At 59.2% G+C, this 27,078-nt stretch overlaps 1 protein-coding gene across 1 annotated transcript; it reads right to left on the reverse strand.

Moving 5' to 3' along the window:
* Positions 1-1,524: 1,524 nt before the first annotated feature.
* Positions 1,525-27,078, reverse strand: FMNL1 (formin like 1; the record flags this gene model as incomplete). The annotated part of the gene is given in 28 exon segments (XM_082680063.1): positions 1,525-1,919; positions 2,428-2,548; positions 2,819-2,914; positions 3,063-3,164; positions 3,419-3,582; positions 3,718-3,847; positions 3,937-4,017; positions 4,552-4,620; positions 4,781-5,015; positions 5,472-5,674; positions 6,340-6,464; positions 6,666-6,950; positions 7,219-7,471; positions 7,650-7,751; positions 8,244-8,393; positions 9,489-9,599; positions 9,912-9,986; positions 10,862-10,955; positions 11,166-11,242; positions 12,213-12,321; positions 13,771-13,825; positions 13,828-13,850; positions 14,148-14,285; positions 14,622-14,705; positions 15,059-15,132; positions 15,910-15,993; positions 17,548-17,631; positions 26,950-27,078. Coding segments are annotated over 28 exon segments (3,357 nt in total). The 3' UTR covers positions 1,525-1,815.

Genomic DNA, 27,078 nt, shown 5'->3' on the forward strand with positions numbered 1-27,078 from the left:
AGTGCTTGGGTGAGGGGCAAGGCTGGTGGGGCAGGAGTGGACCTGGCCAGGGGGAGGCTCTTCCTTACCTGTCCGCATGTTCTCTGGCCCTAGGCAAGGTGAGGAACAGCCGGGTCTGTGATCCCCAGGGCTTGCAAACGCTCTTCTTAGAGATGCTGTTCAAGCTGAGTCTGGGCTTTGTGCCCTTCAAGTCGGTACAGGAGGTGATGAGGTGGGCACAACTGGACCCAGCTTCAGGGCCCAAGATGGGGGGAGCAGACTCTGCCCCTGCAGGAGTCCCCAGATGTCCCTGGCCCAGAGACGGGAGCCCTGAATTCTGGGTCAGTTTCCTGGGTCCCAACTTGCCCCCAGACCAAAGTGGCTTTCTGTCCTGCTTTGGTTTCCCCACCGGTGAGATGGAGAGGACTGGGGGAGGCGCTGTCTGAGGCGGCTACCCACTTTCCTCCTTCAAGCAACTACTCCAAGAAGCAGCGGTCTCTGCGGCTGAGCTCGAACCGGAAGGGCGGGTCCGGCGGCCACGGCCGCACCTCGCGCTCTCAGGCGGGCCTCGCGATCTTCCGCCAGGCCGCGCACCTTAGCGGCCTTTCCAGTGCCGAGCTGGCGTGCTCGCTGCACGGACTGCACAAAGCGGGTGCGCCCCAGGCTGGGCGGGGACCTGCGGGACTGGGGACTCTTTCTCGGGACCCGCTCTCAGAACTGGCCGCTCCTTTTCCTCCTACCGGCTTCCTCGCCCCAGGTGCGCGCAGCGCCTACTCCCAGATACCTAACCTGAACGGGCGGACGCAGTCAGAATTCCACACGCGGAACCGAACCCGGCGCCCAGACGTCCGACTTCCCAAGTCCTACCAGCCCAGCCAACCCAAGCGCCGCCCCAACCGTGGGCGGCTCGGCCAAGGTGAAAGACGAAAGAGGCAGGGCCAGCGGGCGGGGCCGGGTCCTGCAGATAAGGGGCGGGCCGTGTGAGGGGCGGGGCAGACAGACGGGGAGGGGCGGGGCAGGCGAAGAGTGGAAGAACTCCAAGAAATTGGGACCTGACTGGCGGAGATGCAATAAATCACTCAAGGGCGCGACTAAGGATACGGCGGGGCATAAGAAAACGAGGCCGGGGACCCAGGTAGGAGGCGGGACTGACGGAAATGGGGCGGGGCCGGCAGAAAGGTGGACTGAGGTGGCGCTAACCCTGCGTCTCTAACCCGAGCAGCAGGCTTGACCCTCTGCACGCCCCCTCCGAGCTTCCGCAGGGTTCGTGGGCCAGACGCTAGGGTATACGCGCCCTTCGAAGCTGGCTCCCTCCCCCCCAACTCTAGTGCAGAAGCAGCCCTTCTCCCCCTCTCCAGCCTGTTTGCAGAGACCTGCTATGAAGAACTTGTACAAGTAAAGCGTTTGCTGAGCGAAAACACATTGCGCCTGGTGGGGGCGGGCACGGAGCGGACGCGGATCTTTTGCAAACGTCTTTATTAATCTTGTATAAAAATAAGGTCCACGGGGAGTCCCCGGAGTTGGGGCGGGGTGGGGGGGGTGGAGGGGGCGCGAGGTTGCACTTAATAAGTTACAGGCCAGGCTCCGGCTGAGGCTAAGTACGGCTATTGGGGGAAAAGGGGTGCTGCAAGCAGCATTTGGGGGGAGGGGCCAGAGATGCTGCCCCCAGTGGCCAGATGAGGGTGCACCCGCCTATCTGAGGTGGGCGCATGGTGTGGACCTCGGCGGAGGAGACTGCCCCGCCCAGCAGAGCTGAGGACCACCTTCCTTGAGTCCTGGCTTGCCACCCTCCCTGCACCCCCTCCCAGCCTCCCGGTCCATCTGCAGAAATAGTGGCTACAGGGAGAGGTCGGAGGTGACCTGAACGGGGGGTCCGGGGGGGCGCCGACGAGCGCTGCGACGGCCTGTGTCTGTGCGGATGTAGGGCTGGTTCCGCAGATCTGGTGGCGGAGAGGAGAGACATTTACCTTTTCAGGAGTCTGCCCAGGGTTGGGACACCACTCCAGGGCACAGGCCTCACCCCTCTAGGGACACAGGTTGTGTGCACGTGGGAGGGAGCCTGTTTGTTTATCAGACCTCCCTCCAACACAGCCCAGCCATGCATGGTCCAGGGGAGGGCAGCATGACTCAGTCCCCCCAAGGACCCCCAGGGCTGTGGGCAGCCACTGGGATCAGAGGCCAGGCCGCTGGGTACCTGGGGGCTAGAGGGGGATCTCCTCTCCCAGGCTGGCCTCACAGAGGAGCCTGGACGTCCTCTTGCCGGTGCGAGCAGTGAAGGGCACCGTCTTGAGCACTGAGGGTTGGAAGGGAGGAGGGGAGAGAAAGGGAAAAGGAAAAAAAGAAAAGTAGCAAAGAGGCAGTGAGGCAGCCAGACCCCCAGGGTTGGGCGGCAGATGGAGGACAGCATAGGACAGACCAAGGACGGGACAGGCCCCACCAAGTCCTCACCTGTGATGATATCTTCAATGGCCCCATCACGGTCACTCTCGTAGATGAGTGGCTCCTTCTGCTGCTTCCGTTTCAGCTCAGAGATGAGGTCCATCTGTTGCCGCCGGATCTTGGGTGGGGACTGGGGAGGAGGGCGAGGGTATATAGCTCCAACTCCAGGATCCCCTTCCCCCACTGTGCCACTAAACCCTAGACCATCTGCCTGGTCCCCCATGGTAAGAGGAGCTGGCTTGAGGAAAAGGAACCCATTTCCACCCCAGGCTACTGGGGCATCCTAGCCTTGGGCAGAGTCAGTCCATAAAAATAAGGGTCTGCAGGAGGGCCAGATCTTTGGGGTGAGGATACCAAGCATCATTGGATCCCAGTACCAAGCGCAGGGGCAGCTGCCTACCTTGGGTGCAGGGGGCTCCCCTTTTTCCGGGGTGTCGGTGCCCGCCTCCTGGGCGGCTGCTGCTTTCTTCCACTGTTCCACCTCCTGCTCGGCTCTCTGAGGGGCCAAGGCAGGTCTGCGTAAGGGGAGTCCTCCCTTCCCTATCCCGCCCCCCAGCAGAAATAACCCCTACCACTCCCACTGCCCAGGTGGAGAGGCTGCAATGCCCTGCCGGGGTCCCAGCCTGCCCACCAAACACACATACCTTGTAGGCTTTGATGAAGCGACTGAAGAGGGAAAAGAACGTGGAGGGGGACGTGGTCTTGGGGTTCTCTCCGAAGTACTCCACCACAGACTCGTAGGCTTCCTGCGGGCACAGCCTGTCAGCCCCACCAGCACAGACCCCTCGGAGCCTGACCACTGCTCTGTACCCCCTTAAGACACTGGCCACTTCGTCTCTCCTCCTCCAGGCAGACAGATGCTCCCTCCTGCCCCATCCCCCCAAGGCGTCCCTGCTGTGGTCACAGCACTCCAAGCCTTGGCTACACAACCCCACCTAGGTAGTCCTTCACCCCCCACCCCAGCTTCCCCACCTCCCGGGCCGGGTCAGCCCCAGCCCACCTGAGCCGTCTTGCTGTCTGCCAGCAGCTTATCCATGATGGGCGAGTTGGCCCTCAGGAACTCCTTGAGCACTGCGCAGTCATCCTGCCGCACAAACTCCCGCTGGGTCAACTCCAGGCCTCGCTGCAGGGAGCGCACGTCGGCCAGCACGCTGTCCAGGGACACTGAGTGGGAGGTGGGGCAGTAGAGAAGCAGGGACTCAGAGAGGCAGCATTCCCGTCCAGTTACCTCCTGTGGTCCCATTGCTTTCTCCCAACCTGTATCCGTCCCCAGGGCTGAGCCCCTCCCCCCACCCATACCTGAGCCTGCCTTGTCCAGAAAGTGCAGGTCGCTGTGGAAACCTGTGAGCTGTGGGTACTTCTCAGCAATGACCTTCACCAGGTAGTGCAGCAGCGTCTGCTTGCGGTCAGTCGACTTCATCTCCAGCAGCTGCAGCGAGGACCTTCTGTAAGCCCCAGGCCACCAGCCATCCCCCAGCCCCCGGGCCAGGGGAACCCCTCCTTGCCGCGCCCCCTCACCGCATCCAGACTCTGGAGCCGGAAGCCATAGGCTGCCCCACGCCTGCTGCTGTTCATGTAGTTGCCGAAAGCCAGGACGATCTGCAAGAGGCGGGGTGGGGGTGGCAGGGAGAGCTCAGCCAGGTGCTGGGGCTGAGGAAACCCCCTGAAGTGTAAATTGCACAAGGAGAAAAGGTGGTAAAGAGCAAGCCCTGCACTCAGCATGGATGCCTCAGGTCCATGACACACGCATATGCGTGTCTGACATGTGTGCACAGCCAACACCATGGCACACCCAATTTTGTCACCTGTCACCTTACCCCAAACTGTGCTGCCAACACCTCCTCCAAGGCTGTGGGGTCACCATCCCCCTCACAGCCATATCTGTTGGTTCCCCGACAACACGATGCTCTGCTAATGAACCCTCAGGCAGGGTGTGACGTGCGCTGTTGTAACATGGCCCCCATCCCCACCTTAGCTTTGCCCTTCTGAGCCTGGATGTTAGAAGTGGGAACCTTATAGTTGTTGCATCCCAGGGACTTAGGGCAGGGCCTGGGTCTCCCTCTCACACAACCCAGAACAGGCAAGGCATCATGGGTTGGCCCCGCCTCCTAGACCCTTGCCCTAGGCTCTCACCTCCAGGATCTGGCGGAGTTTGTCCGAGGACTTGATGGACATTGAGGCTGCAATGATGGCATTCAGTTGCTGGGGGTGGGATGGGGGAGGCATGGTAAGTTGGGGCGAGAGTGGGGGGAAGCCTATAGGAGGCTCAAGTACTCCCAGATGCCCTCTTGGAGACCAGGCTGCAAGCTGCCTCCTCCCCAATCCCAGCCCAGGCCGCATCGCCCTGCCAGCCCGCGCACACCGGCATGAGCAGCTGGGCAGTGTCTGGGAAGTTGCCCAGGAAGGTGAGCGTGTTCATGCGCTCGGGCAGGCGGGGGATGCGGCTGAAGCGCAGCATGAAACGGTCCTCCTCTGACAGCTCCTCTATGGGTCGCTGCTCCCGCTCGAAACGGGCAATGAGGCTATGTTCATACTCTGTGGGCAGGAAGCGGGTCAGCAACTCCAGGAAGTCCAGGCCAAGGGTCTGTAGGTCGTACCTGTGAGGGGAGGGGCCGGTATCACTCCACACTCACCAGTTCTTGAGAGCAGGACCACTCCTACCCCCTTACTTGATTGAATAAATGAACTTAACTATTTGCTATTGCCAACAGCTTCAGGGAATAAGAGGTAACAGTCAAGGGATGCTGGGACCTAGGAAGCCCGGAGTCCCAATCATACATCAGTGGCGGCGTCCAGGCTGTAAATGCTTGGGCCTCAGTGTAAGGAGGCAAGAAGGCAAAAGGAACATCTCCATCCGGGCACGGACTCACAGTATGACCTCAGTTTTCTTAACTGAAAATGGGAACACAGTTCCCTGTCCTACTCTCCGACCAGCCCTGGTATGAAACTCGATGGACTCTGTTCCATAGTTGGGGCTCTTTTACTATCTGCCTAACAACCCCGGCCTAGCAGAGGGGCTGCGCTACCTCTAAGCCTGGGGCAGAGGTACTCACGTCTCGATGGCCTGGCAGATGCGGTCCGCCCCCAGGTTGCCCTTGCGCAGGGTGATGGCCAGGTTCTTGGCCCGGTTGGCCTCGATTAGCGTGGCTTTGCTGGGGGCCTTCTGGGATGCCTTACTCTTGAGGGTGCTAAGGTCTACATTGGGGCCTTGGGACTTTGTCTTGAACTGCTGCTCAAAGTCACTCATGTCCAGCTCCTGAGGGTGCAGAAAGAGGAGGTGGGGCTGGGCGGGGCCGGGGGCTGGTGCGTTCCTGGCTGAGCGCCGTGCTTGGAGCTAGAGCCATCTATCCAGCCCTGACCAGGCCACCAGCAGAGAAACAAACCAGTACGCAGCCTGACCATGCACCTTGATGGGGGATACAGGCGAAGCACATGGAGCACCAAGGAGGGGCAGGAACAGCACCCCATCCAGGGGACCCAGACTCCAAGCCGCTTCAGCTGAAGCAAGAGCCAAATTGGCCAGGGTTAAAAAGAGGAAAGGGAAGGGCATTCCAGGCAGAGGAACAGCATGAACAATGGCCTGGAGGCAACAGAACACAACCTTTCGGAAAACTGAAAGTGTAATTAGAAGAGCTGAGGCCCTGGTTGTCTGTGGGAAGGTGGTGGGAGAGGGGCCTGAAAGCAGGAGAGAGGCCAGACTTAGGGGAGGGATGAGCCCCTCTGCAGGCATGGAGGGAAAGCCTCCAAGGGAATCAGGACACACTGCCTACGAGATGCACTAGTCCAGTTTAGTTTGACCCCCATTCTTGGGCCTCCATAAAATGGGGTAGAGGAGGTGACCACCCCCAGTGCCCAGCATGATCCAGGCAGGACCCCCCCCTTCTCTGGTGCCCACACTGGCAGCAAGGCAGGACCACTCACCTGCAGCACCTTCTCGTCATTGAGCTCAGTGAAGACAGTGCCTGTGATCTGATTGGGTTTCAGGGCCACCCAGTTTAAGAGGGGCATTCTGAACTTGGTCTGGATGGGTTTCTTGGCCATCATTCCTGGGACAGAGAGGGAGTGGTCACTGGGGCAGTAGTGGGTGCCATGGCTGGAAGGAACCGGGGCCCAGGCCCAGTGAGGACACACAGAGCAGACTGGAGGCAGTAGGAGGCCCACAGACAGAGGGTCCTGGAGGATACTGAAGCCAGAGTACCCCCCACCGCACCCCCGCCTCGTCCCCATGCCCTGGGTAGTCTACTCACCCGGGCCCATCTCTGAGCCAGGCCCTCCAAGAGCAGCAGAGGGACCTCCCGCAGGCGGTGGGGGCGGTGGAGGCACCGAACCGTCAGCGCCCGGAGGCAGCGGTGGCGGCGGGGGTGGGGGCGGCTGGTCTCCCGGCAGTGGCGGCGGGGGCGGGGGCTCCGGACTGCCTGGGAGGGGCGGGGCCGGTGGGGGCGCCAGGGGCGTGGCATCCTGCTGGGAGGGGAGACCAGGTAGTGGGGGCGGCAGCGGCGGCGGTGGGGTTGCTGCTCCGGGAACCGGCTCTGCTGCAGGTGGGAGTTCTGAGCCCAGCGAGAACCGAGGAGGGGGCGGGGAGAAGGGCGTGTCAATTTCTTAGGTTGAGGGGTCATGTCTCCGCCTCCCCGCCCTACACATGCGCACTGGGCTCATTGCGACCCACCTGCACCTGCCTGAGCCACGCCCACAATCCAAACCTACCCCTCCCACCTCTCCCCGCCTGAGATGTCCCCAGGCTCCTCATGCACGTCCCGGTTCTGCCATTCCTACCCCACCCGGCTTGAAGCCCCTGCACACCTGGGCTGGGGGAGCCGATGGGCACCCTCGGAGTCGGGGCATCGCTGCCGCTCGGAGTTGCCACAGCGACCGGGAGGATCTCGATGGAGACGGCATCCCCGGGCCCCCTCAGGATACGGATCAACCCCTTTTCCTCCAGCTCCTCCACCTTCAGCTCTAGCGCTGAGGGCCGCGCCGGGGCAGGGGCAGGCACTTTCTCAGGCTCAGAGGGACCTCTGGAGGTGCCCATGGGGGTCGATTCACTGAAGCGCTCCTGCGAGCCGCCGGTGGGGGGTTAGTAACCACCGGCAAGCCTGGCACAGAGCCCCCATTTTCTTGCCGGGGTGGAGGGAGGTGTCAAGCCTAGAAGCCCCAAATGGTCTGTTCTTGGAAGTCCGTCCCACCCCTGGCCCGGCCCACCCAACCCCAACCCCCCGTCCCCCCAACCTCACCCGCAGGGTCTCCAACTCCTTTCGGGTCTGGCTTAGCTGCTTTTCCAGTTCTGCTATCTTGGCCATGGATTCGTTCTCCGCGTCCCGAAGCCGCTCTGTCAGCTGTGGCACCAGCACATGGTGAGCTCCCACCCGCAGCCGGGCATTGGCATGGGCACCGAGGGGGCGGCACCAGGCATGCCTGCCTGGAGGGCTAGGGGAGGCTTCCGGATGTGCTTAGCCCTGGGGTGCCGCGGGGCAGCCGAGCCTGGCACTTGAACCCAAGTAGGTGAGGTACTGAGAGCACTGAAGTGCTCTCAGGAGGGGAAACCAAGGCACCACCGATGAGGGAGGGAGCTGGCAGAGGCCCCAGGCACCCAATTCCACCCAAACCAGGGCCTGGGGTCCGAGCACCTGGAGAAGAGGAGACCTGCCTTCCTCAGAGGTCCAGCCCAGTGGAGGAGCTCAATGAATATTCATTCATGGAGAAAGGCACCCAAAGGATTCAGGTGAAACTCAGGGGCCCCCAGCTCACGCCTAGAACCAGTGGCCGATATCCGTGTGGGGCTCTGTGGGCCTACTCTGTGCTGGGCCAAGTTCAGGAGCAGCTCTCACCAGGGCCACCTGCTCCTGCAGCTCCTCCACGTGCTCCAGCACAGCATTCTTGGTCTCAGTGTCCTCCAGCAGCGCACCCACATCAAAAACATTGTCCAAGTAGGCCTGAATCTGCACCTGCAGCTTGTCACTCTCCGTGAGCCGAAGCCTCTGTCCCCAGATGGAAGGCTCAGGTTGAGGCCTGGTGTGAGGGATCTTTCCAGTACCCCCATCACCACCAGAGCCCAGACAAAGGGGCCTGAGCCCTAGCCCACTTCTGTTTCTTTATTTTTTATTGAGATATAATTCATATACCATAAAATTCACTATTTTAAAGCGTACAATTCAGTAGTTTTTAGTATATTCACAAGGTTGTGCAAACCATCACCACTATCTAATTTCAGAACATTTTCATCACCCCAAAAAGACACCCTGTACCTGTTAGCAGTCACTCCCCATCCTCTCCTCTCCCAGCCCCTGGCAACCACCAATCTTTCTGTCTCTACGGACTTACCTATTCCGGACATTTCGTATAAAGGAAGCGTACAATATATGGCCTCTGTGTCTGGCTTCTTTCACTGAGCATAATAGCGTAATGTTTTCAAGGCCCATCCACGTTCTACCATGTATCACTACTTTGCTCCTTTTCGTGGCTGAATAATATTCCATTAAATGGACATATCACCCTAGCCTGCTTTTCACCTTTTGTGGATCCTGGCTTTCAAAAATCCAATCCCGAAGGCCCTGCTCCTCTGGGACGCCTCACAAAGAAATCAGAAGAACGCTACAACCTCTCTGCTCAGGCTGAGCCACGAAGTACCAAGCCCCTCTGCCCATCTTCCCCAGAGCGAGGAACTCCCCCACGACCCAGCCCCATACAGCATGAGCCAGCTCCTGCTCTGGCCCAGTATCTCTGTGCTCCCCAGTGTAGGCCTATCTGAGTCTGGTGCTCCCAGAGCCAGACCGAGGGCCACCTAGAGCCCGTTCTAGCACCTGCGACAACAGCTCCATGGTCTGAGTGCCTATTTTGCGGCAGGCACTATACAGTTACAGTCTTTATTATTTCTATGATTCTCCTATCTTACAGATGGGAAAAGTGAGGCTTAGCGAGAAGAGACCTATCTAAGGTCACATGAGCTAGGAAGTGGCAGAGTCAGGATTTGAACCTTGAACCCAGGTCTGCCTGACCCCGGCATCTGTGCTAACCACTGAGCCATACTCTGCAGCAAGCAAGTGGTTAAGTCCTGGGGGGAGTGCAGGGCTCACCTCCAAGTACAGGTCCAGGCCCAGGTGGGTGAACTCATATTGCAGGAAGACGCGGAAGTTCATGTTCTCCACCGAATGTACCACAATGTTGATGAATTGCATGCAGGCCACCTGGGAGGCGGGGCAGTGAGCAGGTCTATGATCCTCTTGGTGGGGGGTTCTCAGTGACTTCCACCCCCCCCAGTTTAACCCCAAGTCCCCCACCCTTGCCACATTTCTCACCCCACTAATCCAGCTTTGTCCCACCCATATCTCTCCCACGTACCCTCCTCCCAGCCTCCCCCTCACTGACATCCGCCCCTCCCCCACCAACCACTCAGTCCTCATATCTGCAGGAGCTGAGCCCAGATCCCAGATACCCAGGCTCCTAACTGCTCCTGGCACCCTAGGGTGACCTGGCCCAGGCTGGGCTCCTGAGCTCACCATGAAGTCAATGTTGCTGTCCTCGTTCCGGAAATATTCCATCAGCTTTTCAAAGCGGTGCTGCTCCCCACATACCTGGGTAGGAGGAATGGCTGTCACTGGGGTCCCAGTGACACACCTCCTAAGCTATCTTCCAGCTGCCCCCTTTATGCCTCTGTGAGCGCCTCTCAAGTTAAATCTAAGTCGGGCCATGTCACTCTTCTGCTCAAAACCTCAATTCCCTCTCGATCTCTCACAGCCCTCCCCAACACTGACCCATTCTGGCCACACTGGCGTCCTGGCACATTCCTACCTCAGGGCCTTTGCACCTGCTGTTCCACCTGCCTGATGTGCCCTTACTCAAGACAGCCACCACATCAATCCCTCACTTCCCTCACAACTTTGCTCAAATCTTACCTTCTCAATGAGGCTTCCTAACCACCCGGCAACCAGTTCCCCCTCCCCTGACAGCTTCCCTGACTTTTTTCCCCAGAGCATTTACGATTTCTTCATAGACTGTGTAATTTGCTTATTTATTATATCGCTGATTATCTGTCTTCTACTGCCTTCTTTGTTTCTTTTGTTCACTAATGTATCCCAAGTGCCCACTCTGTGCCTGACACATTGTAGCCCCTTGATGAATATTCATTAAAGGGATGCATTGATCCTGTGCTGCCTTATGCATCATATTCTCATGCAGCTACTTCTTGCGAGCCTGTTAACCAGAGTCAGCAACTCCGAGATGTGTGGATCAAGGCCAGTTTGGGCAGAGGTTCAGCAGATCCCCATAGCTGTCCCTGTCGCCCCAGGCAGTGCCCCTGCGTGACCCTGTACCTTCCCTTCAGATGAGGAAACTCCCCAAATACCCACCCAGCGTCCCTAGCTGTCCCCAGCAGAAGCCACAATTGGCAGCAACAGGGCTCCAAGCACCACTAGAGGGCAGGTACATGTTTGGGTGGGGGCTCCATTACCTCCTTGAAGTTGTCAAAGGCGGAAAGGATGATATCGTGTCCTCCCCGAACCAGGCACACTGCCGCCAGCAGCTCCAGCACCAGAGCCTTGGTTCTGGGGAGAGAAGGGGCAGGCTGTCCCTTGCGAACAGGCAGGCCCCACAGCAAAGGTGGATGTGGGCTTGGCTAGGGGGGAGGACAGGGGAGCTGATGGGGTGGGAATGAGCCTGGGTAGTGGTCCTGAGAACTGAGGGGACAGAGTAGGCAAGGGGTGAAGTAGGAGGAGAAACTAGACATGGAGAAAGGTTAGGGGCCTGGAAATCACCTAGGGTTCTTGTTGTTGAGGCTCAGAGCAATCTCATTGACACAGGCTGGGTGGTTCATGACGAGGCTGAAGCCAGACTGGGGAGAAAGGAGAGGTCAGCTCCTCCAGGCAGACCACCAGGGTTCTTTTTTTTTTTTTTTTTGGCTACGTGAACCCAGGCCCCCGGCAGTGAGAGCGTGGATTCCTAACCACTGGACCACCAGGGAATTCCCAGGAAGTTCTTTATATCCAACCACGACCTCCTGGGTGGCAGCCAAAGCCTGGTCCCTCTTTTTAAATACCTTTGTCTGGGACTTCCCTGGTGGCGCAGTGGTTAAGAATCCGCCTGCCAAGGCAGGGGACACGGGTGTGATCCTCAGTCCGGGAAGATCCCACATGCCGCAGAGCAACTAAGCCCGTGCGCCACAACTACTGAGCCTGAGCTCTAGAGCCCACGAGCCACAACTACTGAAGCCCGCGCACCTAGAACCCGTGCTCCGCAGCAAGAGAAACTACGGCAGTGAGAAGCCCACGCACTGCGACGAACAGTAGCCCCGCTCGCCACAACTAGAGAAAGCCTGCACGCAGCAACAAAGACCCAACACAGCCAATAATTAATTAATTAATTAATTTAAAAATAATAATAAATAAATAAATGCTGTTGCTCAAAAGCCAGTGTCAAGACTCAGTACCTTGGACAAAGTGAGTCCTTTAAGGCCAGCTGAGTGAGGGAGGAACGGCTTCACCAATCACCCCTCCAAATGAAATAACCCAGAGGCTGCTCTCCCTGGTGTGCAGCCTTTCTTAGTGGGGTGCCTAAGCCCCCACGTGAGGCATAGCCATGCCCCCAGCCATGTCCAGGGTATTCTAAGGGACCTGACCAGGAAGGTGCAGAAATCTGGGCTTCCCCTCAAGACTCATCAGCCTCAAGACCCTGCACTAACAGCCCAGATCCCCAGGGTTCTCCAGTGGGGACAGGGTGGGGGACAGTTGGTCCCAGAACCTCGGCAGCTTAGGCAGCCCCCAGGGAGGACAGTCAGTGTCAATGCCCCGGGCCCACTGACCAACCTGGTAGTTCATGATGGCACGCAGACACATGATGCAGATGTGGACGTCATCCTTCTGGCTGATGATGCGGGAATTCCTCAGGGCCTTCCTGCTATGGGCCGGAGTCAGCCTGGGCAGGTGGGGAGGAGGCAGCAGGGGTCAGAGTCCCAAACCCAGCTTCCTATTCCCCCCTATCACTCAGATGGCCACTGGAGTAAGAGGGGGCACATCTGGAAACGTCTGCTTCCCGTCCACCCAACCAGAGAGGCCAGCTGAGGGCCGGAAGTCTTCCTCAGTTCTTAGGCCTGGGGCCTGGCATTTCCGGGGGGGAGGTGAAGAGGCGGGGGTCAGGGAAGCAAAGACCCCCTAACAGCGACTTGGTATTAAAAAGGGTTGCTGGGGCTTCCCTGGTGGCGCAGTGGTTGAGAGTCCGCCTGCCGATGCAGGGGACACGGGTTCGTGCCCCGGTCCGGGAGGATCCCACATGCCGCGGAGCGGCTGGGCCCGTGGGCCATGGCCGCTGAGCCTGCGCGTCCGGAGCCTGTGCTCCGCAACGGGAGAGGCCACAACAGTGAGAGGCCCGAATACGGCAAAAAAAAAAAAAAAAAAGTTGCTGTGTTGTGGGGATGGAGAGCTTATAGAGGGAAAAGACCGCCAAAGCTTGTGAACGGCCATGAAAATACTCTCCACAAGGTGGCGCTCACAGCCACGTGAGTTTACCTTGCACCTTGACAATTCAGACAGCCATGGTCAAATCCCAGCTCACTGATTACTAGGCATGCATGTTACTTAATCTCCCCGGGCCTCAGTTTCCTCTTTTGTAAAATAGGAATGGTAATAACAGTACCTTCCTGATAGGGTTGTTGGGACTATGAAATGAGCTTAGAACAGCGCCTGGCACATAGTAAGTGCTCTATGAATGGTTTTGCTGATTTTTCGCTAAAAGAAACATGATTTTTTCCATTGTCGCAGAACCACCAGTCAATACTGGAAGGCCCCACTCCTCGCTCTTCCTGCCACATCTCCCTTTTCCCGTCATTGCTCAAACGTGCCTCTGACTCTTTGCTTGTGCTGTTCCTTCTGCCTGGAATGCCCTTCCCTGTTCCCACCACTGCTTCTAAAGCCTGTATCCATCTGCAAGACACAGTTCCAATGTCATCTCTTCTGGGAAGCCTTCCTGGTGCCCCAGGCAGTGGCCACCTCCCTACTCAGAGTTCCCAGTCATACTTCCATGACAACCTGTCACACACCGTCTCCTACTAGATGGAAGGCTCCCAAGGGCAGGGAAATCTGTCACCTGAGAATCTACCACCATGCCTGGTACATAGTAAATGCTTAAAAAAATGTTTGTTGAATGAATGAATGAATGAACAAAGAAATATATTGTGAGAGTTTAGAACTTAAGATGAAGTTGGTTTCCTAGACCCAGAGTGGGAAGGAAGGTACCTGGGGTCCACATGAGGCTCCAGGGCCATCTCCTTCCCTCTCCCCACCTCCCAGCAGGATGTCATTAGTTAGGGTGGGCTGACGTATCCGAAGCAGCTGAATCCAGGGGTGTCACCTGAGTTGAACACCTCACCCAACCCCACCACCACCCTGGAAGCTGACCAGGCATGCACCTGCCCCTAGGTGGCTACGTACCGGGGAGAAGGGGGGCATCTGGAGTCCGCACGGGAGAAAACAGGGGGTTAGATGATACAAAAGGGGTCCCACCGACCCTGAAACCACCCCTCTTATCTCAGATCCCACTGAGGTTCCAGCCTCTAGGTGCACTCCAGAGGCCTCTTAACACACACATTTCCCGAGCCCTGGGTGAGGCCCTTACTCTGATCCCCGATGCCAGGCTACCCCTCTCACCACCCCCAGGGCCCTGGTGGAGCAGGCTGGGTACAGCCGTCCAGGGGTGAATTCTCCATTCACCCCGCCACCTGCCACCCCGCCAGGGGGCCCACATACTTGATGGTCAGGTGGCGGCTCTTGGGCTGTGGCAGCAAGGATGAGGGCGGGCCCTTGCTGAGATCTTCCACCGACTGCTCCAGCGGCTTGCTCTTCTCAGAGCCCGGGGCCCCATTGTCTGTGCTCTCCATGTAGTACCTGTGGGGGTTAGACTGGGGATGGAGGCCAACACTGCAGGGCACCTCAGAGGGGGTGGGGGGAACCCAGGGAGAGACAGAGCTGCAGGAGAGACTGGGGGCGGGCGGAGGAGGCTGTGTTCTTGGCGCTGTGCTGGGCCTAGCAGGTCCCAGCTGGCCACCGCAGGCCACCTCCCTCCCCGTCCACGGCAGGCCGTCAGGAAGGGGCCTTGCTCAAGCCAACTGCAGGGCTCCAGGGTGGACCCAGGCTAAGTTGCCTGGAAGCGGCCCGAGGAGTGGGCGAGGCGCAGGAAGGCACGGACTCTGGGGGTGGGCACCAGGGCAGGGCCAGGCTTACGTGACAGAGCACTGCACGAAGGCCAGGTACTCGAGCAGCACATCCAGGCCACGGTTCTCCTCGTTGAGGAACTCCTGCACCCACCTGCAGGGCACAGGGCTCCCTGAGTGCCGCCCAGGAAGGAGGTCCTGCCCAGTGTTGGCACAGAACGGGCACAGCAAGGGCCCCTGGGCTGCCCTTTCCCAGGAAGACAACAGCCTTGCAAGACCCAGTGACGCCAGGCGATGATGGTAGAGGCCTCGGGCAGGACCCACAGCCCAGCCATGCCTCAAGGGGCAGGCAGAGGGTGGGCAAGAGAGGACACCCAGCCTGGAGGGGGCCCATAGGCACAGCCTCTGGGGTGGATGGGGGGATAAAAAGGGGAACCCAGGGGCTGCCTGCTGCCAGAGCTCTCCCCCTCCCCCGATCTCCCCAGGGAAATCTGAGCCCTTGCTCACCCAATGTGGTTGGTCCTCAGGGAGGTCTCCAACTCCCGTAGCACCTGGGTGGACTCCTGGACTCTCCTCTTAAACTGGGAGCCAAGAACAGGGGAGTCTGGTGGGTGGAGCGCAGGCCTCAGCCCACAGTGCCTGCCCACCCCGACAGCTGGCCTTTCATACTCGGCAGTCTAGACCACCTCCACACACCTGCCCAGCAGAATAAGCATACTCAGGCCACACATACACCCCCCCATACAGACACACAGGGTGCGCAGCACGGCCACGCACAGACACGAAAGAGGCACACACGTCTCTAGACACAGACACACAACGCACGCGCGCACACACACACACCCATATATGAGGACAAAGGGTACACACACATTCAAACATGAACACCCTGGGTACACACACACGTGCATATCCATACACAAGTACAGTGGGTACACAGACATAAGACACTCACATATCCACACACAGACACATGGGGTACACACACACACACACACACACACACCCCTATACAAAGACTCAAGGATACACATACATCCACATGTGGACACAAAAGGATGTACGTAATACACACACGCACATCCATGCCTATGCACACACACCACACAAGTACACACAGTGTACACATCTGAGTACAACTAGGAGCTGCAGAGGAACCCGTGAAAGTGCACGCCCAGGGCACTCTCAGTCCCCTGTGAAAACGCACACACACGCGTCCACGCACCCACAGAAGCCTGCAGAAAAGTCTATACACACAGTTACTCCAGCTGCCCAGACCTTGGAAAGTGCAGGGGGAAAGGGACAGAGAAAAAGCGGGCGACATATACCCCTAAGTTGGACATCCAATCTGCTGCTACCTTGCGGCTGACCCCACCGATTTCCAGGTAGCTCTTCAGCTTCTGGATATAGGCTTCAGGGGGGTTCTTGACCTGAAACCGCTCCTGCGGAGACGGAATAGGATGTATAAGGGGCAAATGGCCAACCCTTGTCCCAGAGTCCCTTTGTCAGCTCCGACCCAAGGTCCCAGGCTGCCTTAAGCCCCCCCTGAATACCAAAGGCATAAACCCAAACATTCGGCCTGCCACTTGAAAAGACCCCAGTCCCCGGCCAGGCCGTCCCTTGGTTTATGGCCACAGGCCTAGAGCAGCCTGGATGGAGTGTGGAGGGGTCAGTCCAACTATACACCCCACCCTGGAGGGGGAGACTCAGGCAGGCCAGTGAGTGGCACCCTCCCAGCCCTGTGCCCTCCCTGGGCCACATCCCAGCCCAGAAGTGGGGGTACCAGGAGGAAGAACACTCTGGAAGGGCCTTATGGAGCGCCCAGCTCCTAGCAGGATGGGGGCCCCTCCCGCAGGGCTCCGCCCCAGTCGTCGTGTTCACCTGTGTGTGTGAGTGCACACGCGCGAGCACGTGACCTGTGCTCAACAAAACAATCCTTAACTCCCCCACCCCATCCAGGGCTCCAGGAGCCACTCACACAAGAGGCAGGGGCCCCACTAGAGGGCCTCCACCCAAAGGAGCTCCCACTCTTCCCAGTCCAGACCCCTCAGATATGCCCAGCCACCCCCCTCAACCCCCCACTTCTCCCAGGCCTCTGTGAGCTCAACCTGAGATGCCAGGCCAAAGGGGCAGGGACCCCTACCCCAGCCCCAAAGCCTCCGGAGGCAGCTCCCCACCCTCTCCCCATAGCCCTGCCCTCACCCCCCAGACTCCCGCCCTGCCAGCTCATCCCATCCTGGTCCACTAGCAGAAGCCGAAGGCCCAGCCCTGGCTCCCAGGAGAGGCTCCCTGCTCCCCAAATCCCCACCCCCAGCCTCCAGGGCCACAGGCCCACCTCCCTCCCTCTCTGAATCACTGTGGCAGCCAGGCCCCTCCCTGCCACAGCAGGCGTCCTCCCTGCTACCTCAGACAGCAGCCCCACAGCTGAAGGGGCCGGGGCAGCCAAGAGAGCCACGAAGGTGGCAAGCCCAGGCAGCGACTGAGAACCAGGAGACGGGGCCTCTAGTCCCTGCTCTGCCACTGGGGAGCTGGCTGACTTGGGGAACAGCTCCTCTGGATCCAAGGTCAAAGGAGGACAGGAATTCCTGACCCTCCTCGCCACCTCCCATGGGGTGGAATGAAGATGTCCAGCCCTAGGGCTGTCCCTCTCTTCCCCAGCCCAGAGCTGGAGGGTGGACAGAGCCTGCCCCGGGAAGCTCAGCAAGGAGGATGGGGACACGGCCCCGGCTGCCCCGGCCAGTACCCGGACCAGCCCCCGTCAGCTCTTCAGAAGGCAGACCCAGCCCTGCTCGTGACTCATAAGGTCCCTGGGGAGGCCCAGGCCCAACACAGGGGGATTCCAGAGTCCTGCACATGCCCTCAGCACCCTCCCCAGATGTTACGCTGGCCTCTGGGCAGGGTCTTAGCCCTGCGGCAGCGTGGCAGTGTCCCCTCTCCTGCCAGCCCCAGCCTGGCCAGGACAGGGAGCCCCGATGACGGAATGGGCCTGTGCCCACCTGGTCACAGATGAGCTCCCACTTCTTCTCGTTGTCATACTGGCTCAGCAGCTGGACCTTGTCCGGGGGCAAGTTCATGCAGTTCTGGGGAGAAAGACGACAAGATAAAGATGCTGAGTCTGGGGCCCTAACCCGAGGGGGAGAGGACCATGGGCGTTGTCAGGGGACCCACTAGAGGCCAGCTCCCTAGTAGGCCTGTCATTCACATGAGTCCCGTCACCACCTCACCCCCGGAAATAAGTAGCATTAGACAACGAGAACATCGAGGCCCAGAGATGGAGCACCCTTCCGAAGGCCCAGCAGCTAGAAAGTGACACTGGGATTTGAATCCAAATGCCTGACTCCAGGGCCTGGGCTCCGTCACCCCTAAATCGCCCCCCCCCCCGCACAACGGGCACGGAGGCAGGAGCGTGGGTTCGCAGCCTAACTTCCTGGGACCTCAGGCACCTCTGGGCTCGTTTCCCCACATGTGATAAGGGGGTACCATCTCTTCTCCCATCTGCATGGGAAGCTAACAGGGACCGTCTCTGGCCAGGCCCAAGTGTGGCCAGGCGTGGACTGTGCCCCGTTCCCACATGCCACCAAACAACAAGTGTACGTGGTCCCAGCCCAGGGCACCAGTGTCTCACAAACACCACAAAGCCTCTGCAAGGACAGCAGCCAGCAGCCCCCGGCCCTCTCCAGCCCCCCCCCACTTGGTCACTTCGGGACAGACCGAGGGAGGTGACGTCAGATGGGCAGGGAGTTCCAAGCAGGTGCATGGTGGCTGCAGGGCCCAGGTGGATTCCAGGGGAAGGTCACCCAGTTACAAGAACCAGGGAGAGCAGCCAGCACGCTGGGTCTGTGGTGCTGGTGGCCCAGGCTGGGACTCCCCTCAAGAGCTAAGAAAGGTCAGCACTGCTCTGCCTGGGTCCTCCTCCCCCAGCCACAGATGACAAGGGTACAATGTGCTGGCCGAACTTCTCCCCACAGGACAGGCTTAGTGTCTCTCCTGGTGCTACGGAATCACCAGGTGCCACCAGCGCTAGGAGCTCCCTGGACCCCCAGGACTTGGCATGTCTCCCTAAGAGAACCAGCAGATGATGCCCGTTCACCCCGATTCAGTAAACCCCAGGTTTATTGAGGGTCTACTATATGTCAGGCTCCAAAAGACAGTTCTGGTCCTCGAGGAGCTTAGTCTGTACTGGGGATGTGGGAGCCCCAGGGAGCCCCAACCCAGGGTAGAAGAGGCCCCTGTCACCAGCTCTGATGGCTCAGACTACACATCCTCAGTCACATGGCCCTGAGAGGAGGCCACAGCTGGAGCAGAGAAGGGGCCACACCCACCCAAGGCTTCTCAGCCAGCTTCCCCTCCCGGGTGCTAAGCCTAATTCGGGGTCTCTGGCCAGACCTCACCCCGAAAATCACTGCCTTAGGTCGGCCCCAGACAACAGGAAGCTTGGTACCCTCTGCCCCGGTTGCCCAAGCTTTCCGGCCAGGGCCCCACTTGAGAGGTGAAACTGCCCATCCACCAGGCCCTCCCGCCCCGGGCCGGCTGGGCATGGCGATACGTCATTCCTCTCCCCCGTTGCGAAAGTGAGCCCAGATTGAGGAAACCGCCTGCGGTCTCATCGGCTGCCCTCCCCCAACCTGCCAACAGCCAGGACAGCTCCTGCCCCATGGGAGGGACTGCCCAGGAAGGGGCCCTGGAGCCCAGAGAAGGATGTACCTGGCCAGGGAGGCCTCCCTGGGGCCATTCTCTGTCTCTGTCTCACTCTCTTTCTCCCTGGTCCCTCCAGATCCATCCCCACCCTACAGAGACCCAGGGTGGGGCAGGGCCGAGGTGGGGGTGGGGGCCAAGGCTGAGGGGGGTGGAGGAAGCAGAGAGAGAAGGCAGGCGATGCCACCGCGGCCAGCACGGAGGAGGAGGTGGGTGGGGGGAAGGAGGGCGCAGAGGAGTGCACGGAGGAGGAGGAGGTGGTGGCGGGGGAAGGAGGGCGCAGAGGAGTGAGGGGGAGGGCTCAGCAGCTGAGCCTTAGAGGGGATCGCCGCTTCCTGACGTGGGTCCTTCTGGGCTCTCACCCACCCTGGGGACTTGCTGGCTCCAGGAATGGCCCCAGTGGCGCTTCTAGAGACAGCAACTAATCATCATAATGACTCCAACGACTGCGGTGCCAGCTTTGCCCGAAGGCTTACCAGCCCTGCTCACACATGGCAGCCTTCCACCCTCACCACCATTACTGGCACTGCTATTAGTCCCATCCCACAGGTGCAGCACAGATTAGTCTAGTCACCTGCCCAAGGTCACGAACCCAGTAAGAGGGGAGCCAGGCTGACTTTGAGCCCTGAGCCAACCCAGAACCAGCGCCCAGGTCCACTCCCCCAGTTCAGCCCGCGGTTATTACTGGGGAGGGGGAGGTCTCTGCTGGGCCAGCGCCCCGTCCCAGCAGTGGTGGAGGGCCGGGCACCCCTTTGCCCCTTCCCCACCTGGGCCTCCTCAGGCCCCCGGGCCTACATGCCAGCCTGCCAGACGGGCTAAATTTAGGCTCGGAAATCAGAAATAGCTCTGACAGCGCTGAGCACTAATTAGCAGCTGTTCCTCGGCTGTGCCCACAGAGGAGACGGGTACCCGAGGAAGCAGGAGAGGGACCAGCAATGCCACTCACTCAGAGTGGGGTGAGGCCATCCTGGAAACAGTGACAGACTCCCAGACTCGGGGCCCTTAGCAAGGAGGCAGGAGACTGGGGACTGGGAGACAAGCAGAAGGTTGGCTGATGGCCCTCAGATGGGACAGGGAAGGACCAGGAAGTCCAGGTGTGCGTGGCGGGGGGTTGGGGGGGCGCGTGCGGTGGGGGGGGGGAACACCCGCCTCCTGTGGGGAGGGGCGGCTGTGATGTGGAGGAACCCAAGCGGGATTCAGGGGACCCAGGCTCTGGGCCCACCTAGCCTGACTGCTTCTTTGTCTCCTTGAGCCTCAACTTCCTCCTCCATAAAATGGGCACACTTCCCTCCTACCTCAGACTCACAGGGCTCCCGGGAACCCTTCAGTGAGAAGCTGTGTGGGGTTTTTTTGTTCGTTTGTTTTTGTTTTTTTTAACATCTTTATTGGAGTATAATTGCTTTACAATGGTGTGTTAGCTTCTGCTATATAACAAAGTGAATCAGCTATACATATGCATATATCCCCATATCTCCTCCCTCTTGCATCTCCCTCCCACCCTCCCTATCCCATGCCTCTAGGTGGACACAAACCACCGAGCTGATCTCCCTGTGCTATGCGGCTGCTTCCCACTAGCTAGCTATTTTACATTTGGTAGTGTATATATGTCCATGCCACTCTCTCACTTCATCCCAGCTTAACTTTCCCCCTCCCTGTGTACTCAAGTTCATTCTCTATGTCTGTGTCTTTATTCCTGTCCTGCCCCTAGGTTAGAAGCTGTGTTTTGACGTAATAATACTCTTCAGGGACGTACCACTATGAAGAGGCATGTCACAGGTTGGGGGGGGTCAGGGGAGTCCACTGAAGACCCCAAGGTGAGGGCTGTGTGGCGGACAGAAGTTGGTGAAAACATTCGGAGAAGCGGACCTGTCTCCAAGGCTTGGCCAGAAATGAACTGAGCCTCCAGCTTCCACCCGCTGCTGCCCTTCACACTTTTCGAAGAGGGAGATAGGGTTCACCTCTCAGGGTGTGGCCAAGAGAAGGAGCTGTTTCCCTGCTCCTCCTATTAGAATGGGTGGGGATCATTCCCCTGCTTCCCTGCCCCCTCTCTGTGTGTCAGAAGGGCCTCCAGCCCTGCACACCCAAGGCCAGCCCCTTGCAAGCGGCCCCCCATCCCGACACTGACATGTGGGCAGGTGTCCCTGGAGACTGAAGGGGCTCCAGCTACATGTGGACACAGTCACACCCTCCAGTTTCACTTTTAGTTTGAGCTGAGACTACATCCCAGCCCACCCGCCCACCCTCTCCCTAGGAAGCCCAGCCCTTCAAGCCCCAGGATGCCCTTGAACTTAGGCACCAGCCCATCTCAGACCAGCCCCACAGGCATTCCACAGCCTGATGGATCCAGAAGCCAGCCCTGTCCCCCGGCCCCACTTCCCCATCCATCTCCCCTGCCCACCTCTACATGGCTTCAAGCTTGGTTTTAGAGCTCTCAGGGCATCTCCAAAAACAATCAGCGTTATCCTCTTTTAAAAATTCTGGTATATGGATTTTCTAGGGCTCTTATAAGCAATCCCAGGCTTAGATGAGGGTGTGGGGTAACCCGGCCCTAGGGTGCTAAGAACCCCAAAAAGTTAACAGCTTCTCCCGTCAGGGTTGAAGGGTCCCCATGGCAGGAACAAGGGCAAGCAGGGTAGGAGTCAGGGCAGCAGGCACTGCCCTTATAATCCAGGCTGGTAGGAGAATAACGACAGTAACAATAATTAATATTCCCCCGAATATTCAATCCATGCTAGATGCCATGTTAAGGGCTTTACATCTATTAACTCATTTAAATCTCAACAACAAGCCTACACAGTAGACACTATTGTAATCCCCTTGCCACAAACGGGAAACTGAGGCACAGAGCCATTAAGCTGCTTGCCCAAGGTGACCTAGCTGGCAAGCTGGTAAGAAGACTCAGTTTCCTCGGAAGAAGGAGCGCTCAGAGCAATGAGAAACATGGGTCCCGGCCTCCCAGGGGTCTTCTGCAGACAGCCTGGCCCCCGCGCCTGTCTGAGGAACCGGGAACAGCCGGCCCCATTTCCTGCCACCCAGCACCCTACATTTCCTGTTGTTGCCCACACTGAGCTCTTACTCACTGGGGAACCCCCCCTCACCAGCACACCCTCTCTCTGAGGGAAGTGGAGGCCTCCCCACCCCTCCCCATGTGCACACAGCTACCGTTAGTGCCACCGCTGCCCCACCCTCCAGGAGAGGTGGGCCCTCCCTCTCGTGGTTTCCGGCCACCAGGCAGTTTTCATCTAGGCCCCTCTGTGGCCTACGTGCTTGATGGCAGGGAGGGCAGCCTGACCTGGGACTGCTGAAGACTAAAGACGGCACCCTTGGTTGGTCTTGGAAACGGAGGTGGGGGGAGGGAAGAGGCAGGGTCTGGGCTCCTTCACCTCGAAGGGCCCCAAGATGAAGAGGACCAGATCAGCCTCAACATCATCCTGTCCTCACAGTAGACAGTGTTAACTGAGCACTTGTTCTGTGTCAGGCATTGTGCTAAGCGCTCTATTTAATCCCCTCAACTCTAGTTAATCCCTTCAGCAATCCTAGCAGGCTGGCATATACCCTTTTCTTTTTGGGGGCTGCACTGCACGGCCCACGGGATCTTAATTCCCCAACCAGGGATGGAACCTACGCCCCCCGCATTGGAAGTGTGCAGTGTTAACCACTGGGCCGCCAGGGAAGTCCCTGGCATATACCATTTTTATTATCTTTTTACACGGGAGGAAAACGGAAGCTCGGAGAAGGTGGGTAACTCGTTCAAGGCCGCACAGGTAGCAAGTGGCAAAGACAAAACTCAGCTGCCAAACTTCATGACCCCGAAGCCCAGGAAGCTACTCAGCCTCTCCTGTGAGTAACCCCTGCCCTTCTCAGAGGCAGGGAGGGCTGAGCCACCTCCCGGGGCTCCATGTTCCCAGGAAAACCTTAGAGGTGGCCCAAGAGCAGCCCCACCTGTTTCTGCCCGTCTCCCCCAGCTCTTTGCCAACTGGTCCCAGATGTCACTGTGAGTCATGCTGCCACATCCCTGTGTTTCCAGGGGCAGCACGTGCCAGCGCTGCCTGATGGGAATGGCACCCCACGGCCTCTGCCCAGCCCAGCCTCTGACACGGGGCCACAGCCCCACCGGGATCCTCCATGTGAGGCCCCAGAGACTGGAGGCACGGGGCCTAAGCGACCCACAGCTCCATCTGCCCCACCCCAGAGGAGGGAGCTGCCTGAGCGGGCAGCGCCTCGGTCACAGCCTACAGAATGGAGACGCCCCCCTCTGCCCTTCACCCCCAGTCCCAGCCCCAGCGGGGAAGGAGCCCCCCGAAGAGCAGGACTCCCAGCACCCACACCCTGCCGGGGACTGCCCTGACCTCCCCACGCAGCCTGGCCACATGCTAAGGGCACCCCAGGCCGCCAGGCCCCATCAGGCAAATTCCTCTCCTCTTGAATGGCGGCATCACTTGGCCTCGATCACATCACGGCGCCTTCCCTTGATCCCTTTGCCCCTGAGTTACAGGCGCCTCCCTGCCCAGACACATCGGGGGTGTCCTAGGCCAGGCCGTAAGCCTGGCAGTTCTAACAGGCCTGGAAGGAGTGCCCTGCCACCCCAAACCCTGACCCCTGCAGGGGAAGGCCTGAAGAGGCTGGAAGACGCCCAGCGCTCAGCGTGGCGTAGGAGAGGCGAGAGCACAGAGCTCGGTGCGCAGGTTTTCCCACCATCGCGGCAGGCAGCCGTCACTCCTCCACTGTTGCTAAGGCAGCAGGTGGAAACCCTGGATCAACCTGCTCTTCCTCCGCACCACCATTTAAGCAAGGGCACCCCTCTCTCTCAGAGCCTCCCCAGAAAAGTAGCTCGCACCACCCATTCTTGCATGGGAAAAAGGCTGCCCAGGGGGAAAGGGAGAAGAGCACCCTCGTCTCCTGTCTGGCAGTGGGCCTCGGTCGGGATACCCCTAACCCATAAGAGGAGTTCCACAGCCAGAAGCCAAGGAGTGGTTTTAGATTTCAGGATCCTACCACCCACCAGGGATGAAAGGGCTGAGCTCCAGTGAAAGGAAGAGGTTCCCTGGGGCCATGTGACTAGATCCCAAGGGGAGGGCTATGCTTCCCCCTTCCAGACTGGGGGATCCCTGGGGGTGGGAGGCCCACCACTCAGCAGTCTGAGGCTCTTCTCCTTTTATTAATTTTTTTTCCTAAGGATTTTTTATTTATTTATTTATTTATTTGGCTGCGTTGGGTCTTCGTTGCTGCGCACGGGCTTTCTCTAGTTGTGGCGAGCGGGAGCTACCCTTTCTTTCATTTTCTTTCATTGCGGTGCGCGGGCTTCTCATTGCGGTGGCTTCTCTTGCTGCAGAGCACGGGCTCTAGGCGCTCGGGCTTCAGTAGCTGTGGCTCGCGGGCTCTAGAGCGCAGGCTCAGTAGTTGTGGCGCACGGACTTAGCTGCGCGGCATGTGGGATCTTCCTGGACCAGGGCTCGAACCCGTGTCCCCTGCATTGGCAGGCGGATTCTTAACCACTGCGCCACCAGGGAAGCCCTCTTCTTTAGACATTCACTGAGGACAGGGCTCAGCTCTGGCCCAGGAGGCAGTGCTCAGATGGAGGCTCTCCCTGTAATCCCCGTCACTGGGACTATAGTTTTAGCCAAATCTGCATCCACCCCCCACCTCCCCCACCCCACCCCCCGCCAGCCTCAGGCAGGGGCCAAGGGTATAGTCCCAGGGCACGGTGGTGAGGAGTGCGGAACGAGGTTCTTAGCCAAGTGACCTTGGGTTGGGTGCCTTCTGTGAGTACAGGACATGGGACAGGCTGACCCATCACCAGGAAGAAGGAGGAGGTGTAAACACACTGGGGTTCCTTGGGGAGGGGGGCGGTGAACCCCAGTGGGCGCTGCTGCCCTAGATTTCTGCCTAGCCACCACCGTTTCTCCACCGGGACACCTTCGGACCCCTCTCTGGGCCTTCACCCTCCATGCCCCGGTTCTCAGGGACTCCCAGCGGCACTTAGCGTCAGACTCAGCCAATCGGAGCTAAGGCCAAAACACACGCAAGCGCGGCAGTCAAGTCCTACACAGGCATCAGAACCTCACCACTTGACTTTTGGATTTTCCGGTGGTCTGAATTACTCACCCAGCTCCTCCCCCTTAGGTGTGTGTAACAGAGAACGGACTGGGACCTGGACTTCACCCTGAGAGCCCATCCCCCCCGTCCATAGACACACACTTAGGGGGAAAGTCAGGCTGGCCAAGGTCCAGGGATCCACCACCAACTCAGGCTCCCCAGATGGCCCCCAGAAACCGTCTATCTCATTCTTCCCCCTCCCCCTTCTGCTCCGCTCAACTCAGCTTTGTGAAGACATGGATTTGGGGAAAGGGAAGCTGGTGGAGAGGTGGGGTATTTGGGGACTAGCCTGATGTGAGGTGTCCCTCAGTGTCCCTCCCTCTCCCCGAATCAAACAAGGTGCCTTCACGGGGACAGCTCAGACCCCGCCCCACCCTACAGCTCCTTCAAATCCCTCCCAGCCTTTCTCCTGGGAGGGGGCATCAGACAAGACTTCCTGGAACTGGGAGGAGGGGCCACACAGGGGATCTGGCAAGTAGGGCCTCAAGGCAGGCCAGGGGAGGGGAAATGATGTCAAGGAGGTGGAGAAGACGAAGAATCAACAGGGCCACCAGCCTGCGTGGCTCTGCTGCCTGCCTCTACCTCGGGCCCCCACCCTCAGACCTGCAGTGCTAGCCTGCTCGGACTTGGAAGTGCCTCTGGGGAAAAGCACGGCCTTATTTGCCTGTCACCCAGGGTCTGGCAAGGGAGCTGACAGCAGACAGGCCACCAGGCAATTAGTTAGGGAAGGAGCCTGGGACAGGGTTGAGATAGGGAGAGGGAAGTGAGAATGAGTGGCCATTTCCCCTCCCTTCTTCTACCAGGTCTTAGAGAACCTGGCTTTGCTCTGGAGCCCCTACCCACCAAATCCATCCCAACTGCCTCCAGGCTCAGTGGATGGCTTCCTCCCCGGTGGCCTAGTCCCCAAGCCCCCCAATCCCCTGGAGCAGGTGACAGTGAGGGAGAGGGGCTTCCAGACTTTTGCTCCACCCCAAGCCAGAGTGACCAACCCATCCTGACCCCGCCCTTCCTAACCTTCATCCCTCCAGGGGGTGTGTGGGGACGCACAAGATAAGGACCCACAGACAAGCTCTCCCGGACATGCAGTGAGGGAGAAACACAGACACCCCCAACTGAATGATGTGACAACCCAGCTCCCAGCAACTCAGGCACCAGCGGATCAGGACCAAACACCTCTACTCAGTTTCCAGCTCCTAGGAGGTTAAAATATAACCCCTTATGTCTTTGACCCTGAGACACAAGTAGATGCTATTGCACCCTGTGGCTGGGCCTGCATGCAGTGGGGAAGGGGGTGCTCCGGGACACCTCCCCACCCGCGTGCTGCGCTCCCAACTTCCTCACAGGACATTTTTGTTTAGACCTTTAGACCCAGAAGCGCTGTGGGAGGGGGTATCTTGGGGAGGGAGACTGGACGGTTGCAGAAGAAAGTTTTGGGGGGAGAGTGCTAAGTCACTCTTTAAGAAACCACTGTCACTCCCACCCCCTGGAGGGGCCGCCACCAAGCTGCCGGAGATCTCCAAGCGGTACCTGAGCCCCCGGGGGCGGGGACGCGTGGCGAGCCCCTGCCGCCCCCCGCTCGCGCCCCGCGCACAGCGGGCCACACTCACCAGGACCCGGTTAAACCTCTCCTCCAGCTCTCCGGCCGCGGGCATCGGCTGCTTGGGCACCGCGGGATGCTTGGGGGACAGCGCTGCGGGGCTCGCGGGCTGCTCCGCGCTGCCGGCCGCGTTGCCCAT

Source organism: Grampus griseus, assembly GCF_964374135.1.
Source record: "Grampus griseus genome assembly, chromosome: 20".
NCBI lineage: Eukaryota > Metazoa > Chordata > Mammalia > Artiodactyla > Delphinidae > Grampus > Grampus griseus.